Genomic DNA, 15,520 nt, shown 5'->3' with positions numbered 1-15,520 from the left:
TGACTGTTTCACACCTGGCACACAGGCGCTTTATATAAGCACTTCACGTGTATCAGAGCACAGAGGCCTCCCAACAGCCCTCATCATCTGCCTTATACACATGAGGAAAGTAAGACCCAGAAAGCTCATGTAACTTGCCCAGGGAGACACAGCTGGACAGCGGCAAAAACCTGGGACCGGAACACAAGCTGTCTGGCTCCAAGCCCGTCTTACTGCCCCTTGTTAATTAGCTCGAAAAGAAAGGGGAACAGAATTTGGAGAAGTCCAGAACAGTAGAAGAAAGGGGGTGTCACTGTGGAACTAGACACACATTTAGCACCAAGATGAAGGATCAGTTCAAAAGCCCAGCGCGACAGGAGTCCTCAGAGCTGAAAGGAGCCAGAAGGTCACCAAGGTTTTCTAGAAAACCAGCAGACTCCAAGGGAATTCAGTTTCTCACTGGAAAGCCCTGGAAGCCAGGTGGTCATGCTGAGGGGCTGCAGGGGAGCAGAGACAAGGCTCTGCGGGGGCTTTGCTCAGCCCAAAGGGTGGTCCCATCGAATTCTCAACGCGGAATAGATTTTATGTCACCCTCACTTGAAAAGTGAAAACTCTCCACTGCACTGGAGTTTTGGAGGCTGGGCCATGAAGGGGGAAGGGCCAGTCCTACAGGCTGGAGATCGCTGGGTGAGGTGTAAGAAGCCCCCAAGGAAACTGGCTGACGTGGTCCCTCGTCAGCTCCATCACCGTGCGAAGGAGGTGGCTGGGGGCAGTGGGAGGGAGGGGGAAGCTTAAGGAAACACAGAGGAGGCTGAGGAGGGGCTGTGATGCAGAAGACTTGGGAGTTAGGGCTGGGAAGGGCCTGGAAAAGAAATGAAGAGAAAATGCAAGTGGGGCTGCCTGGCGCTTGAAGTGGGTGATGATGGGGAGACAACTTGGTGGTTTTTCACGCCCCCAGGTTCCAATACTGCTTAGCAGGAGCTGAAGCATTGGGAAAGGCCAGCAGTAGAAATAAGATGCTTCACACACAAATCTGCCCAAATGGAAAGGGATCCTCCAGGCAACAGAAGGGCGCGGGGAGCCTTATTCATGCTCCCAGAGACCCACCCCTGGCCTCAAAAGCGGACCAGTTTCAGCCCCAAAACCACCTTGGTTGGGTTTCAGAGCTGAGGAAACTTTTTTTTCTCATTTTTTTAATGCCTTGATATTTCTCATCTAAGCCTCTCCTCCTCTACAATTCCTAAGCACTAAACAGAGAGGGATGACAGAATAAGGAAAAGAGGAAGGAGGTGGGAAGAAAATGCTTAACTAACAAACGCACTGATCCGGAGCTGGATGGTTCTCTCCCTGGGCTGAGAACTTGACTTGCACACAGCCCTCTAGGAGGGAGCTGCCCTCAGCCCTTGGCCTGGCCGCTGGACGGGCTACGTATCTGCAAGGCCCAGTGCAAGAGGAAAACGTGGGGTTCCTGGTTCAAAACTTGTTAAAGAGTTTCCCGATGGCGACAGGAGACAATTAAACCAAGCACGGGGCCCTGCTGAGACTGGGGGCCCTGGGGGCTGGCCCGGCAGGGAGCACTCCTGCTCGGCTTGGCAGGTCCCCTAGGAAGGGACCATTCTAGGATGGTCTCAGACCTGTCTGCCACTGCCAGGGGGAACCGGATCTCCACAGTGGTCAAGATCTCTGGCTCAGCCTCTTCCTGGACAGCCTAAGGACAGGAGTTCATGGCCCACAGGAGTTTGAACCCCTTGTATATTCTGGGGAGGGAGGGGTTTGTTCAGGGACATTTTGGAAGAGCACTGGGAAAGGGAGAGATGGCCTGAGAAATGGCTCTTTTGTCCATATGAGTTAGGCAGGGAAAAACCAGCCCCACATCTCATGGCGCTGTGGGAAGTAGGGGCCCAGGGAGAGAGCAGAGCAATTCTAACTACTGGGGCCTAAATTTCCTGGAGCAGGAATGGTCCCAGGGTAGTACAACCTGCACGCTCCATTCAGATCCAGAAGCTGCCGCCCCTGCCACCCAAGGAGCTGGACCTGGACTGGGGAGAAACCTGCCGTGGTCACTGTCACACCCCCGCCTCTGGCTTCCTGGCTCCCAGAGTGTAGAAGAACGTGGACCAGGGAACCAGTCCCAGGAGGCCCTCGGGGAAATGAGGCCAAATGTCCTGTGTTAAAGAGACCACCTCAGAAGCTCATGGGGCGTCTCCAAGTACCCTGGGAGGCTGCGGGAGGGGAGGCAGTGGTAGCCGGGAGAGGCTAGGTGGGAAGGTAGAAAGAGCGAGAGCTGAGGAATGGGTGACAAATCCAGCTCTCTTACAAATCAGCACGTGACCTTGAGTTAGTTTGCCAACCTCTCTGAACCTCCATCTCATCTGTGAAATGGGAAAACAGAGACTGTTTCCTTGCCCGACTTCCCACAATATAAATGGAAATGGAAGTGTGGAAGCCCAACTTTCCTTTCCTAACCTTCCTCTCCGAATCCCAGAGGCCTCCTTTTCTAGACTCCTTCTTCAGGACCCAAGCCCTATTTTATGCTTCATAGACCTGAGCTGCATACGCATGCTTTCCTATCCCCATTCCTTCTCCTTCCTTTTCATAAAAATACCTGGTATTCTAGCCAATGACACCCCCTCTTGTTCTGTTAGGTAACCCTTCCTCCTCTCTGACCTCAGGAAAGGGGGAGAAGGCCCAGAAGGATGGCCCAGCTAGAGAACCGGAAGAAAACAGCAGCTGGTGGGGAGGGAGCGATCAGGGGTTCCACACCTGACGTTCCACCCCTACCGAGACGGCAGCCAGGGAACCTCACCAGCCTGACCAAGAATGAAACTGTCTTCCCTGAGGACGGGCTCAGAGCTGAGGCTGCAGCATCTGAACTTGATACAGAGGTCAGAGAGGCATAGCAGCCGCATTTTGGGGGATGTCCTTAGGCCACAAGCCTTGTTTCTTGGAACTGTGCACCCCTATCCACAGAACCGGGCTCACGGAGGCCATGTTTATTCTATGTGATCCTATTCAAGGTCCTAGCCGATTGCGCAAAGGGGAGTCACGTAGCCCGAGCTGGGCCAATCAGTCTTTCCCCTGAGTGTACATGGTTCTAAATCTTACTACCTCATGCTGCGGGACCTCAGGCGAACACATAAACTTCCTGGGTTTCGGTCTCCTCGTCTGTAAGATGGCACTAACAACAGTGTCCAGCTCATAAGGTTTGGATTATCTGATTCAGAAAGCAACACGCTTTAAGTCCTTGGCCCATGCCTGGCAGATAGCCGGGAACCAACCAGGGTTAGCTCATCTTCCTATCGTTGATCTAGAATTGGGATCAAGAGATGCTAGGCAGCCACCTGGGTCATCTCTTGGTGGAAACATGCAAGCTGTGGGATGCCACGTTTGTCGGCGCAAACCGAAGCACTGACTGCAACTCTGCAGAGAGAGAGAGAGAGAGAGACCAAGTCCAAGAAGGCCAGGAGAGGCAGGGTCAGAGAGAAGCCAGGTGGACCAGATACGAGTAGAGACCAGTAAGTGGAGAGAGGCTGGCAGCTTTGTGGCCTGACGTGGTCTCACTTGTGGCTGTAGCCCCTGAGGACCTTTCCTGTGGGTTCCTGGTCTGGCTTGAGCTGGGATGAAGTGGGTTCTGGTCGTAACTTACAACGCGAGGCTCCCTGACATGACAGGATGGGGGAGAAGGGTGTCCACTCCCTGAAGGACGGGGCAGTGTTCCTCTGGCTTCCCCTGGGATCCCAGCACCCAGCACAGCACCAGGGACCTTGACGGTGCACAGTGGACACACAGCAAATGGACAAATGAACTGGAACGTGACCGATGACACTAAAGGACACTAAACTGAGCCAGGGTGCTCTGGCCACAGGGCCCTTTCCCCCTCAACCTGCGGTGATGTCTCCGCCCAGCCTCACCTGCAGGATGAGCAACATCTGGACGATGGACGAGGGCAGCTGGGGCTGGGCCAGCAGCAGCAAGTCATCCAGCTTCACCTTCAGCAGGACCAGGTCGCGGAAGCCCAGCAGGGAGATCTGGCGGATGGTCAGCTCCTGGCCCTGGCAGGAGAGAAGAAGCAGCAGTGTCGGGAGGTGAGAGCTGGCGGGATCTGCCACCCACCACGTGGGGGCCAGCAAAACAAATGGATGGTCGGGGGGAACGAGGTGTCTGCAAGGCCCAGGGGGCTGTCAAACAGTCACAGACTTGGCCCCCGTCCTTCAGAACAAAAGCTTCATTTACGATAAGGTGTGACTCACTGATTCGAAAAGATCCATGCACCCCAATATTCATAGCAGCACTATTTACAATAGCCAAGATGTGAACACAACCTAAATGCCATAGGCAGATCGCTGGATAAAGAAGGTGTGGTGTGTGTATATAAATACACACACACACACACACACACGCACACGCACACACAAAGGAATACTACTCAGCCATAAAAAGGAATGAAATTTTGCCATTTGTAACAACATGGATGAAACTGAAGGGTATTACGCTTAGTGAAATAAGTCAGACAGAGAAAGACAAATGTTGTACCTTATCACTTATATGTGGAATATAAAAAATAAAACAAACTAATGAATATAACAAAACAGAAACGGACTCATAGATACAGAGAACAAAGTAGTGGTTACCAGTGGGGAGAGGGAAGAGGGCAGGGGTAACACAGGGGTAGGGGATGAAGAGGTACAAACTACTAGGTATAAAATAAATAAGATACAAGGATATATTGTACAGCACAGGGAATATAGCCAATATTTTATAATAACTTTAAATGGAGTATAATCTGTAAAAACATGGAATCACTATGCTGTACAACATTGTAAACTAATATTGTAAATCAATTATACTTCAGATAAGGTGCGACTCAACCTGCCTAGATGACCCAAAGGTGATACAAGACACGTACAGTGGGGGCCATGGTGTGCTAGTGGTCAGAAAGGAGGAAGATGAGGAGAAACCAGACGGAAGGTCAACAGCGCCTCCCTACAGGCAAGGCTGCTTCCTCAGCTTCACCCATTCAATACCTGCTCACCTATCATGTGCCAGGCAAAGAAGGAAACACAGGACCTGTTAGACTCTTCTGCAAATGCAAGAAACACAGGAAGAAAAATCACTGGGAAAGGAGAAGAAAGGGACTTGTTCAACCATGTAGGCTGGGGGCAGAGGATGAAAACAGTAAGTAATGATCATAAGAGCTGTGACCCTTCCTAAGCTCTGACCATGTGCTAGGCTTGATTCTCAATATCCTAGATGTAAATGGCACATTTAATCCTCACGACCACCTCTGAGATAGACACTACTCTAAAACCCGCTCCACAGATGGAAAACCCTACACCCAGAGTGACAGCAATTTACCCAAGATAGAGCTGATCTCAAACCTAAACTATTTGATTTTAGAGCTCCTAAAGTTTCCCAAAACAGAAAGGGAAAGGAGGGCCCATTTCCTGGACTCTCCTCTGCACATATACATACAGCGCACAACAAAAATCACCTTGGTAGAGGTGAGGTATCACTAGGGTATCCTCCCAAAGACGACATAGCTTCCCATCCCTCAAGTTGACCAAGGTTTAAGGAAGTTTTGCACTTCCTGCAACTCCTTAGGGTTTTACAGAAACATGGGCAAGAGAGGTTTTGCCATCCCCACATCCCCCTACCCTCCAGTCCCAAGAGATACACGCCACCCATGCTTCACAGGCTCAGCTTAACCACTCCTGGATTGCCTTCCCCAACCACCTCCAATGACAGCAGTCCCCCCACTTTCCTCAAGGTCCTACAGTTTCTATTCTTTGCACCACATCCCAGCACTCGGCATTGACTTTCTATCTCATAGGTATCTGTACCCTCGCTTCATCGCCAGGACTCCTTTCACTTTACAAGACAGAAAAAGGCAAGCAAAGTTCCACACCTTTGAACACAGTGGGCATGCAAACACATCGTCCAGTGAGGAAGCAGGTCTCACACAGACACTTACACAGCGAGAAGGACCTAGCTGGACAAACAGACACCTCTGGGGGTGTCACTACCAGTGGTAAGAGTCCCTAACTCAGGGGTTCTCAGAGTGGGGTGTCTGGACCAGCAGTAGCACTTGGGAAATTGTGTGGGGGAGGGGCAGACAGGGGCAAGAGCAACCCTTGCTAGATCTTAGAATTTTTCAAGAGAAGCGGGACAGTACCATCCTCAGACTCATGCAGCTGGGCTCCTGCCTGGATCTGAGGCTAAGAGGGCCCCTCTTGGGCCTCCAATGACTGCACGGGGCCAGGCCCGCTCAGATCCCTCCCCCCCATTCTAAATCCATCCGGGTATCCGCACCTTGGAGTTCCCTGCCCAAATGGTCCTAAGGGGGACCTAGGTCTACACCCCCTCTCCAGTAGGACTGCCAAATAAAGCAGAGGCTGTCCAGTTAAATTTGAATCGTTTTTTAGCATAAGTATATCCCAAATACTGCATTATTCATTGTTTATCTGAAATTTAACTCAGCATCCTGTATTTTGATTTGCAAAATCTGCCAACCCTACCTCCCTGGTGTGTCTTCTTAAGACCCACTGTTGGCCGAAGAGTGAGTATTGCAGAGAAGGGAGAAGTCTGTGGACACAGGGAGTGAACCATCCACATAAATGCTTCAAATCCTCTCGCAGGGGTGCAGGGTGGAGCTGAGGATGAGATGAAAAGAGCAGTGCGCTGCAGGCCAGACACTTCTCCTGGAATCGTTAGGGGCAAACCTGAATTGGAGATGGACTCTGAAGGCATAACCTCCCAATTTTTAAATATTTGACATGTATTTAAAAGAATTCCAACTTCCTTGAAAACACCACTCAGAGCAAACAAAGCACGTGGGCCCTTACCTCTGGTCCAAGGTAATTCCTACCTTTGCTAATGGCTGCATGGTTGCAGCGCCCACGCCTGCACTTCAACAAACCTGATTAGATATGATGCCTTAACCGCAGTGGGAGGAGCGCTCGTGAGCACATAGCAGCATAAGCGTGTGACAGAGACGTACATTTTGGAGAGGAATATTTATTGGTCAGTCTGCCTGAGAAGCTGTCCATTCTGACCCGGCACTGACCAGTCCTGCTATTAGCCACTTCAGGAAGGTAGAGGGAAACCAACGCATGTGGTAGAATGAGCTGAGCTCACAGAATAAGAAGCATAAGAGATGCTACTCGGTTTTACTCTAAATTCCTCATTCTGCAGGAGATGAAACAGAGCTGTGCCTAGAAACAGGAAATGAGTTTGCCCAAACCCAGCTACTGATTCCAGGTCCCCAGTTCTTTCTGCAACATCATGGGCCTTCTCGTATTCAGGAATCCCTTACAAGGGGTGAGGAACATTGTCCCTTTCCCACAATTTGGGAGCCACAGAAAACGTGCCAGAAAATTGTGCTTCAAAGAAGGGGGTGGAGAAAAGAAAGAAAAGGAAAGAAAAAGTCTCCTTGCCCCACCTTCCCTACTTCTGGAAAGTAAGAAGAAACAACCCACTCCAAGAATATACAGACATACTCAAAACCAAGAGGGAAGAAGGCGCCTACCAATTGCTAGGTCTGCAGGCACTGCTCGTTGCTTGAGGTTAGATGCTGACTATAGAACAGAGTGGCCTTCCAAGGATGTCCGAGGTCCTGAGCCGGCTCAGGCAGCGCCCAATCCCCTGGTTTTCCCCCATTCACTGGCAGGCCCCAGGGGGCAAAGGCCAAGGAATAAGACAGGCTGCCCAGACCGGCAGGAGGATGTTCCCCAGTAAGACTGACCTGAACTGGATAGAATATTGCCTGCAGGGTGGGGAGCGTCTCAGTGAAGAAGTGGTCCCAGACGTCAGCCAGAACCTCCATGCGATTTTCACCTACATGAGGGCGAGAAGACGGGAGGGGAGGAAGAAAGAAAAGACCTTGGTCATTACTTGCAGGAGAGGCCAGGAGACAGTTCCACGTCAGACGGAGCATGGCATGGTCGTGAAAGGAAGCTCATTACCTACTTTTGATCCACAAGTGTTACTACAGTAAACATGGGATTGGATGGGAAAACTCGACCGAAAATATGCCTTCTGTCCCTTAATCCAGAAAAGGGAGCTGAATTTTGAAAAGCACGCCATAACTGCTATCGTCACGAGAATGGTTACAACATTATCAGGCCCTGTGCTAGATTATTTATCTATAAGCTATCTCACGAGTAGACGCTATTACCCCACTTTACAGCTCAGACAGGCCAGGTATCTGGGCTCAAAGTCACACAGGTAGAAGGCCAAGCTGGGATTCCAGAACCCGTGCTCTTGCCCGTACAATCCAGAAAGATCATGTGCACAGTTATAAATTATTTTGTTTTTCATAATCACTAAGACACTGGCTTTTCAGTCTAGATTTGAGCTGTCACTTGAGAGAGATGGAAAGAGGGCATAGAAACTATCGCCTCCACCCACTGTAACCGGCAGGGCATTACTCTCTGAACAGTCACCTGCAAAACGCGGGACCCACCTCCTGACGCTATGCCTACCTCATCCCCCGGATCAGGAAGCCCAAGCCCTGGCCAAGCGCCACCCCCAGGCTAGATGGACATAGGTCACCCAACGCCACCGGAAGGCTGCTCGAGGGACTTTGCACCTGCAGGAAAGGCGGGCACTGGCAGAGCAGAGCCTGCACGGTGCCTGCTGTTTAATGACCTAGATAACAGAGCTGACTGGGCACTATCTCTGCTCAGCTGAGGCAGGGAAACTGGGTCAGCCAAGATTAGACCCTGAGAGATGCGTCTGGCAATGCACGGCGAGTTCCACTGAACCGATCTTGAAAGAGTCATTTAGTGTTGTCCATCTATTAATTTAACGGACAACAAAAGCAGTGGCTGGCAGAGAAAACAGAACGAGGGCGTGACTAGTAGCTAGCAGGGCCAAAGCTGTGCAGATTTTGAAAGGTCAGAGTGAAATACACTGGAGAGAAATGCAAAACCCTCTCCTTTCCCCCACCGTGTGCTAATTACACGTTGTTGGAATCGCTCATTTACTTCTCTCTGTCTCCTCCACTAGAATGGGAGTGAAGGCCCCGGCCCTGTCTGTGCTGCTCACCATTCTATTTCTAGCACTTAGCCAGACACATCAGTAAATCAATGTTTGGAAATCTTTAAATGAATGAATGGCAAGTACCGAGTGCATAGGTTTTTGCAGATACTAGGGCTGGTGAGTGGAAGGAGGTTACCTTTTAACCCAAATATGGGACAGGACAGAGCAGGACTTAATAGCTATAGCTCCAACACTTTCCTTTGCTCTTAGATAAAGAAACCACAGCATAGGCAATCTGGCTGGGGAGAGTCTGCTTCCTTCTTCTGTGTCTCCATCCTCTTCTGTATTCCCCTTGTATGCGACTTTTATTTCAGCCCCTCGTGCTCACCTCATGCCCCCTCCATGCCACAGGGCCTTTGCACGTTCTACTTCCTTTGGCTAGACTGTTCTCGCTCTCCTCTCTTTGCCTAACGTACATCCGTTTATCTTAATATTTTCAACTCCAGCATTACTTCCACAAGAAAGTCTCCCCCACTGGCCAAATCCCCCTATTATGGATTGTATTCTTAGTACTTGTCCCAGTTGGGGTTTTATATCTGATGGTGATTTGATTAATACCTGTCTCCACTACCAGGTAGTGAGGGCCTCGAGGACCTGAAATCCTATGAAGTTTTGTTCACCACTGTGTCCCTAGCACCTAGCAAAATACCTGGTAAACAGTAGATAATCAAGGACTTCCCTGGTGGCACAGTGGTTAAGAATCCGCCTGCCAATGCAGGGTATATGGGTTCGAGCCCTGGTCCAGGAAGATCTCACATGCCATGGAGCAACTTAACCCATGCGCCACAACTACTGAGCCTGCACTCTCGAGCCAGCGAGCCACAACTACTGAGCCCGTGTGCCACAACTACTGAAGCCTGTGCGCCTAGACCCCATGCTCTGCAACAAGAGAAGCCACTGCAGTGAGAAGCCCACGCACCACAACAAAGAGTAGCCCCCGCTCGCCGCAACTAGAGAAAGCCCGCGCACAGCGACGAAGACCCAACGCAGCCAAAAAAAAAAAAAAAAAAGTAGATAATCAATAAATGTTTGAATGAATGTGTCAATCACCATTCTCTTTTCAAAGGTAGGCTAGTTCACTGCAGGGAAGAGGTCAGGAAGTCAAGAGGATGGTCTGAAATGTTAGGGCATCCTGGTGCCTAAAACCAAGGTGAATTCCAACACCTGGAGAGTGTATCTCAAAGGAGAAAAGGCTATGCCAGCTCCTTTATTGATGGCCCTTATCCTAAGTCTTCCATCAGAAAGACAAGCAGAGGCCCTCCCGACTGGAAGGAAGTGACAGAGAAGCCTGCTGTTCAGTGCTGGTGCCTACTTACTCCCCTTCACCTCCAAGATGGAATACTCATCAGCAATGAAGTCATCCTTCAACCTGGCAGCAGGAAGGCGCCTCTCCTGGGAACCTGCTGCAAATCTCAGAGAGGAGTGAAGGTTTTGGAAAGTGTTCAGAGAAGAACATCAGAGAGACACAGGCTAACAAAACAGGGTAGCCCTGGGAAGAAAGACTTAAAGGAAGGAGGTGACCCCATCTCCAAGAGCAGCCCACAAGTCAAGGCCTTAGCCCCCTGCAAAGATGAAATGGGTTTGGATGGGAGGTTCTAGATGACTGTCCTATAAAAACTGTCCTCTAGTTGCCATAGAAGTTTAGATCACCAGAGGTATAGAAGAGGTATGAGAAACTTCTTTAAAGCCAAGGTCACTAAAGCTCTAGAAAAGATTATGGAAAGTAACAAGGCATATTCTGTCCACGAAAGAGTACCACATAATGAGGGGTTACCTCTGTCCCTTCCGCAGCTGTCAGGTAGAGTGGATGTGTACAAGCCAGGTCAATAAAGTAAAGGTTGTTCAGTGATAAGATGGATCAAAACTCTATTTTATAGCAAAAGAATCCTTTTATCCAAATAAAATCTTTCTTGGAGTTGTAACACACAAAATGAAAAAGTAGAGCTGTTCTGGTTAAAGATGTGAAAGACCCTTATAGGTTCCCACCTGCCCCTTCACTGTGCAGAAAGAACCTTGCCACCCAGACCCCAGGACAAGAAGGGACCCAGCAAGAATATCCCGGCCCACTGCTCTCTAGTCGTGCTTTGGGGCAGAAACACAGAAACTTGGATGCCCTTTGTTTATCCCGTCTAGCTCTGTGCCTGAGTTTTCACTCTGAACGTAGCTATGTTAAGTGTCACTTGGATGACACACAGTCAACTTTCCCTTTTAAGGGTCCTTGACACTCTGGTTTTGCTCAGCATCTCTTTCATAATGCTGGCCTTCCGCATTTCCAGGAGCACGGAATAACTCCAAACGACTTACTACCGGGCAGGCAGCCACCTTTCACACTGGTGTACTAGCCTAACTCCAACACGCAAAAGGGCCACGAAGCTCTTGTCAAAGCCGGTCACTCAAAAATAAGGCCTCGGGTTACTGGGTATCTCTAAGGTTGAAAAAAATCTCAGCGTAGTTGCATTGGAGGGAAACAAGGCTGCAGGCTCAGTCAGTTCTTGAATAGACAGAGGTTAATTTCAAACCTCTCATTTTCCAAAGGTTTGGTGAGCACTCACTGTGTGCTGGGCACTGGGACCTTGCAGTGTCAATTTCTCATGTTTCTTCCTACTTTGTCTTTCTAGGAGACACTTCACTGGACACAAGTGTCTCTCCCAGGGAAGGGGAAGAAAAAAGGAATGATCTACTGCCTGATAAGTCTGAATCTAGAAGTAAACTTGACCTACAGATGGAGGTCTCTAGGCTGGAATAGGAAAAAAAAAAAAAAAAGAAGGAACCAGTTTGCTTACCTACTATGTGCCAGGTATGGAGCTATGCCAGTTATACTTCTTATACTCCCTACGATCCCTAGTCCCATTTTATCATTTTAAAAATTATTTTAAAAAACCAAGGCTCAAAGAAACGAGAAACTTGCCAAAAGTTACCCAAGAAGTAGGTGGTGAGCTGCGTCAGGATCCACATCGGTGGGAGCTGAGATTAGCCGTTGGTGGAGCCATGGGGTCGGTCGACTCTTGCCTTTGACTGCCTCCCAGATCCATTCAGTGCCTTTCTACCCTGTCAGCTTGACTCTAACAATTTTTTTTTTTTTTTTTGCGGTACGCGGGCCTCTCACTGTTGTGGCCTCTCCCGTTGCAGAGCACAGGCTCCGGACGCGCAGGCTCAGTAGCCATGGCTCACGGGCCCAGCCGCTCCGCGGCATGTGGGATCCTCTCGGACCGGGGCACGAACCCGCGTCCCCTGCATCGGCAGGCGGACTCTCAACCACTGCGCCACCAGGGAAGCCCTTTTCTTTGTTTAGTAAATCACCCCCCATTGAGTAGGTGCCTGCTTAGCCTCCTGTCCCTCAAGTGGGTTGGCCTCCTGACATGCACCACCTCAATAAACAGTATTATACAAAGGCCAATAGGAAATAGCCTGGATCAAACCAGAGGGAACAGCGTGGCAGGATCTGCAGTATAAGTTGTCCCTTCAAAGGAGACCACCAGCATGCATCCCATGAAAACCCCCCTTAACGGGGGTCTCCAAAGAGGCCACCCTAATTCCCCCTCAGTTCCCAAAACACAGTCTGACTTGCATTGCCGGGAGTGGCGAACTCCGGCGGAAATGCTGCCCCCTAGCTGGAGAAGGGACGGCCGGGGTGAGGCACGCGCCTCTCTTGGACAGAAGCGTTCCAGCTATCCGAGCATCAAAGGCTGAGTCAGGGGCCCGCTGGACGGGGGCCGCCTTGTACTTGCCTTCACACAGCTTAATCTTCTCCTCCACAAACAGCAGTCCTTTTGCTAGAAGCTGGTTCTGCCGAAAGAGAACAAAGGACACAAGAGTTGGGCTACTTCACCGCGTGACAAACCCAGATCCACTCCCAGTGGGCGAGGGCACAGGGTTCCAGGCACTCGGGCGCTGCCCAAGCCTCCAGGCTGAAAAAGCCTTCTATCCTCTAGGAAGGCCGAGGCTTCCGGAGGCATCAGTGAGACAGCCCAAAGCAAAGGAAGGAGACGAGAGCCAAACCCAAGTGCCATCCCCGTCCCTCCGACCAGGGAATGGGCTGCCCCAAGCTTGGCTGAATTCTCTGGAAGGACTAGGGCAGACACCCAATGTCCTTCAAGCCCTTCGAGTAAAACTCAGAAAAGGGAGCACGGAGGCAATGGGAAATCATGCAGAAATAATGGATTTGTTTTATAAAAATGATTTTTTATAAAAATGCTAAATCTCTCACGCTAGCATGAAAGAGACTGCCCACAAGATTTTAAGCAGCAGTGAGTGTGGGTCCGTCAATGAGTGTGTGCGTGGGAAAGTTGTGGAAAGAGGAAGTCCCTTTGCAATTACAACTAACAATTGCTGAGTGTTTTGCACGTATCAGAGCGTTTATATTCTTCAGCTCATCTAATTCTGACCCTCCCAACAGTCCGGTCAAGTTGGTGCCATTACCCTGACTTCACTGATGGTCGGGGGAGAGGCTGGAGCACAGGACGCAGAGCTGGTCTTCCTATCTGCACAAGCCATGTTCTGCCCACTCTGCTTTGCTGCCTTCCAGCAAGTCTTCCCACCCAGACCCCTCCTTCCCTCAGAAGGCTACAGCTGGTCCCACATGACGCGGGCAGCCCCTCCAAAGGTCACAGAAGCTCAGAGAGTAAGAATGCCTCCCCACTCACCACACATCTTTAGATTAGCAAAGGCCTATGCTTATAGGGTAGGGGGTACACAGTGGTATATATCCTACCCCAAACCTAATGCGTTTCTTAGTACTCTCCTTTATAAAACCCTAAACCCTGTTACGGTGATGATGAGAGCATACATGGCAGAGAAGAAAGAACCTGGACGTCAGACAGGGGTTCAAGTCCCAGCTCAGCGACTTTCTAGCTGTGTGACCTTGGACTTCATTTCCCTGAGTCTTGAGTCCCTCATCTACAACACGGCGTCACAACAGCAATTATCATAAAGTTCTTATAATAATTAACCATTATAAATACACACACACACACACACAAAAACACACACGGTGTTTTATGTTCCCAGTAATCAGTGGAATTGGGTAGTGATGACAAGAGTTGCTCTTTTAGCCCAGCTATCTTCACAAAAGGAGTGGGAGATAAAGAGAGTCAGTAATGAATGGACTTACATCAAATATATTAAAGTATTTGATCAAAGGTACTATCACATTCCTGTGACTAATACATATACACCAGAGTTTATAGATCCTATGAAAATTCACAAGCTATAACCTAATTTAAAAAGTAATTGGCCACCCTTCAGTTTCAAGATGGAACCCCAACTCAAAGTTAGAGTGACATCCTATAGGGGTCTACCAACTCTGTTAAAGGGGAAAAAAAAAAAATCAATTCCTTTACTAGGAATCATGGAACAGACAGGTACTTAAGGTGAAACTCTGTGTTCTCTACCTTCTAGCCAAGCACACGAATCCCAGCAGCAAGAAAACACCACAGCACCAAACTGAAACGATCCAAGTCAGGACTTTGTGCCACCGAGCTGGGCAGGAATGGACGGTGGAGGTGTTTCCAGATGGCAGTCACTCCCCCTGAATGGTTCTGAGCAAAGATCCCAATTGAGGTCTGAAGTGTCTGCCCGGGTCCCTTTCACTGGCCCAGACGAGGGCCTCAGGGAGTCCCCTTGGCACTCCGTGCAAGGACTCCTCATGCATTGTTCTCTGTCACCGCCTCTACTGCCAACACGGACACCTCAGCTTTCTTCCAGAACACCTACAAACCCTCCTTAATTTCATGTTTCTGAGATGCACCTACAAATGTAAGAGAGACTCCTCCCTACGACGCATAATTTTGTTCCATCACTGTAATTATCTACATTTTAAAGGTAGGGGGGGCTAACCAAGGCACTGAGAGAAATAAAAGCCTAGTCCAGGTTATATCATTAGTTAATAACGGAAATTAATTCAAACCCTATATCCTATGTGTTAGGATTTTAGGTCCTTAGGAGTGAGGACCACTTAATTTAGTCCCCCTGGCTCTGAGAACAGTGCCTAGATCATAGGAGAAGCTAATAAATATTGAGTATATATTGCCTGTTTTGATGTTACAGACCATTCTTTGGTTTTAAGAAATCAAGATAAGAGAATATTTGTAAGAGGAGAGACAGTGAGTCTCTGACAGGAGTGACAGGTCCTTAAAATTCTAACACCCCTATGCATTTGTACACCTTGCTCTTATTTTAAAAATGGTATTTATTTTCATTTGATAAAAACTACTTTGCATCTTACGACATAAACTTTAAAAAGTGGCCTAGGTTCTCCTTCCTCCTCTTTTCTATGTCTTCCCCCTTCAAGGAGACATTTGGGGCAAAAAAAGAAATTTTTTTCAAGGAGAAGAAGTTACTTGTGTACTATGGAGAAATGGAAAACATTCATTTTAAAATTTCTCATGATACACAGCATAGAAATTCTGTAGCTTAGACCAAAATAACAGTAACAAAAACTTAAAAGGGGCCTTAAAAATCATCTAGTCATTCTCCCCTCTCCCCAGCCCGGTGGTCCAAATCA

General features: G+C 49.2%; 1 protein-coding gene across 10 annotated transcripts in view; it reads right to left on the bottom strand.

Moving 5' to 3' along the window:
* Positions 1-15,520, bottom strand: part of PRR5L (proline rich 5 like) — a 72,614-nt gene that overhangs the window by 11,945 nt on the left and 45,149 nt on the right. For 8 of the 10 annotated variants that reach the window (XM_019948236.3, XM_019948242.3, XM_033860474.2 and 5 more), the window contains 4 exons: positions 12,747-12,804; positions 7,721-7,812; positions 6,495-6,677; positions 3,891-4,031 (listed from right to left, as the gene is read on the bottom strand). In XM_019948236.3, coding sequence (XP_019803795.1) covers positions 3,891-4,031; positions 6,495-6,677; positions 7,721-7,812; positions 12,747-12,804 — 474 coding nt within the window. The remainder of the gene's footprint in view (positions 1-3,890; positions 4,032-6,494; positions 6,678-7,720; positions 7,813-12,746; positions 12,805-15,520) is intronic. The other 2 variants (XM_073808784.1, XM_073808785.1) reach the window with 2 other exon arrangements.

The sequence above is a fragment of the Tursiops truncatus genome, chromosome 8 (assembly GCF_011762595.2).
Source record: "Tursiops truncatus isolate mTurTru1 chromosome 8, mTurTru1.mat.Y, whole genome shotgun sequence".
NCBI classification, from domain to species: Eukaryota; Metazoa; Chordata; class Mammalia; order Artiodactyla; family Delphinidae; genus Tursiops; species Tursiops truncatus.
Note: the sequence above shows the minus strand (reverse complement) of the source record. Positions and strands in the feature narration are given on the sequence as shown.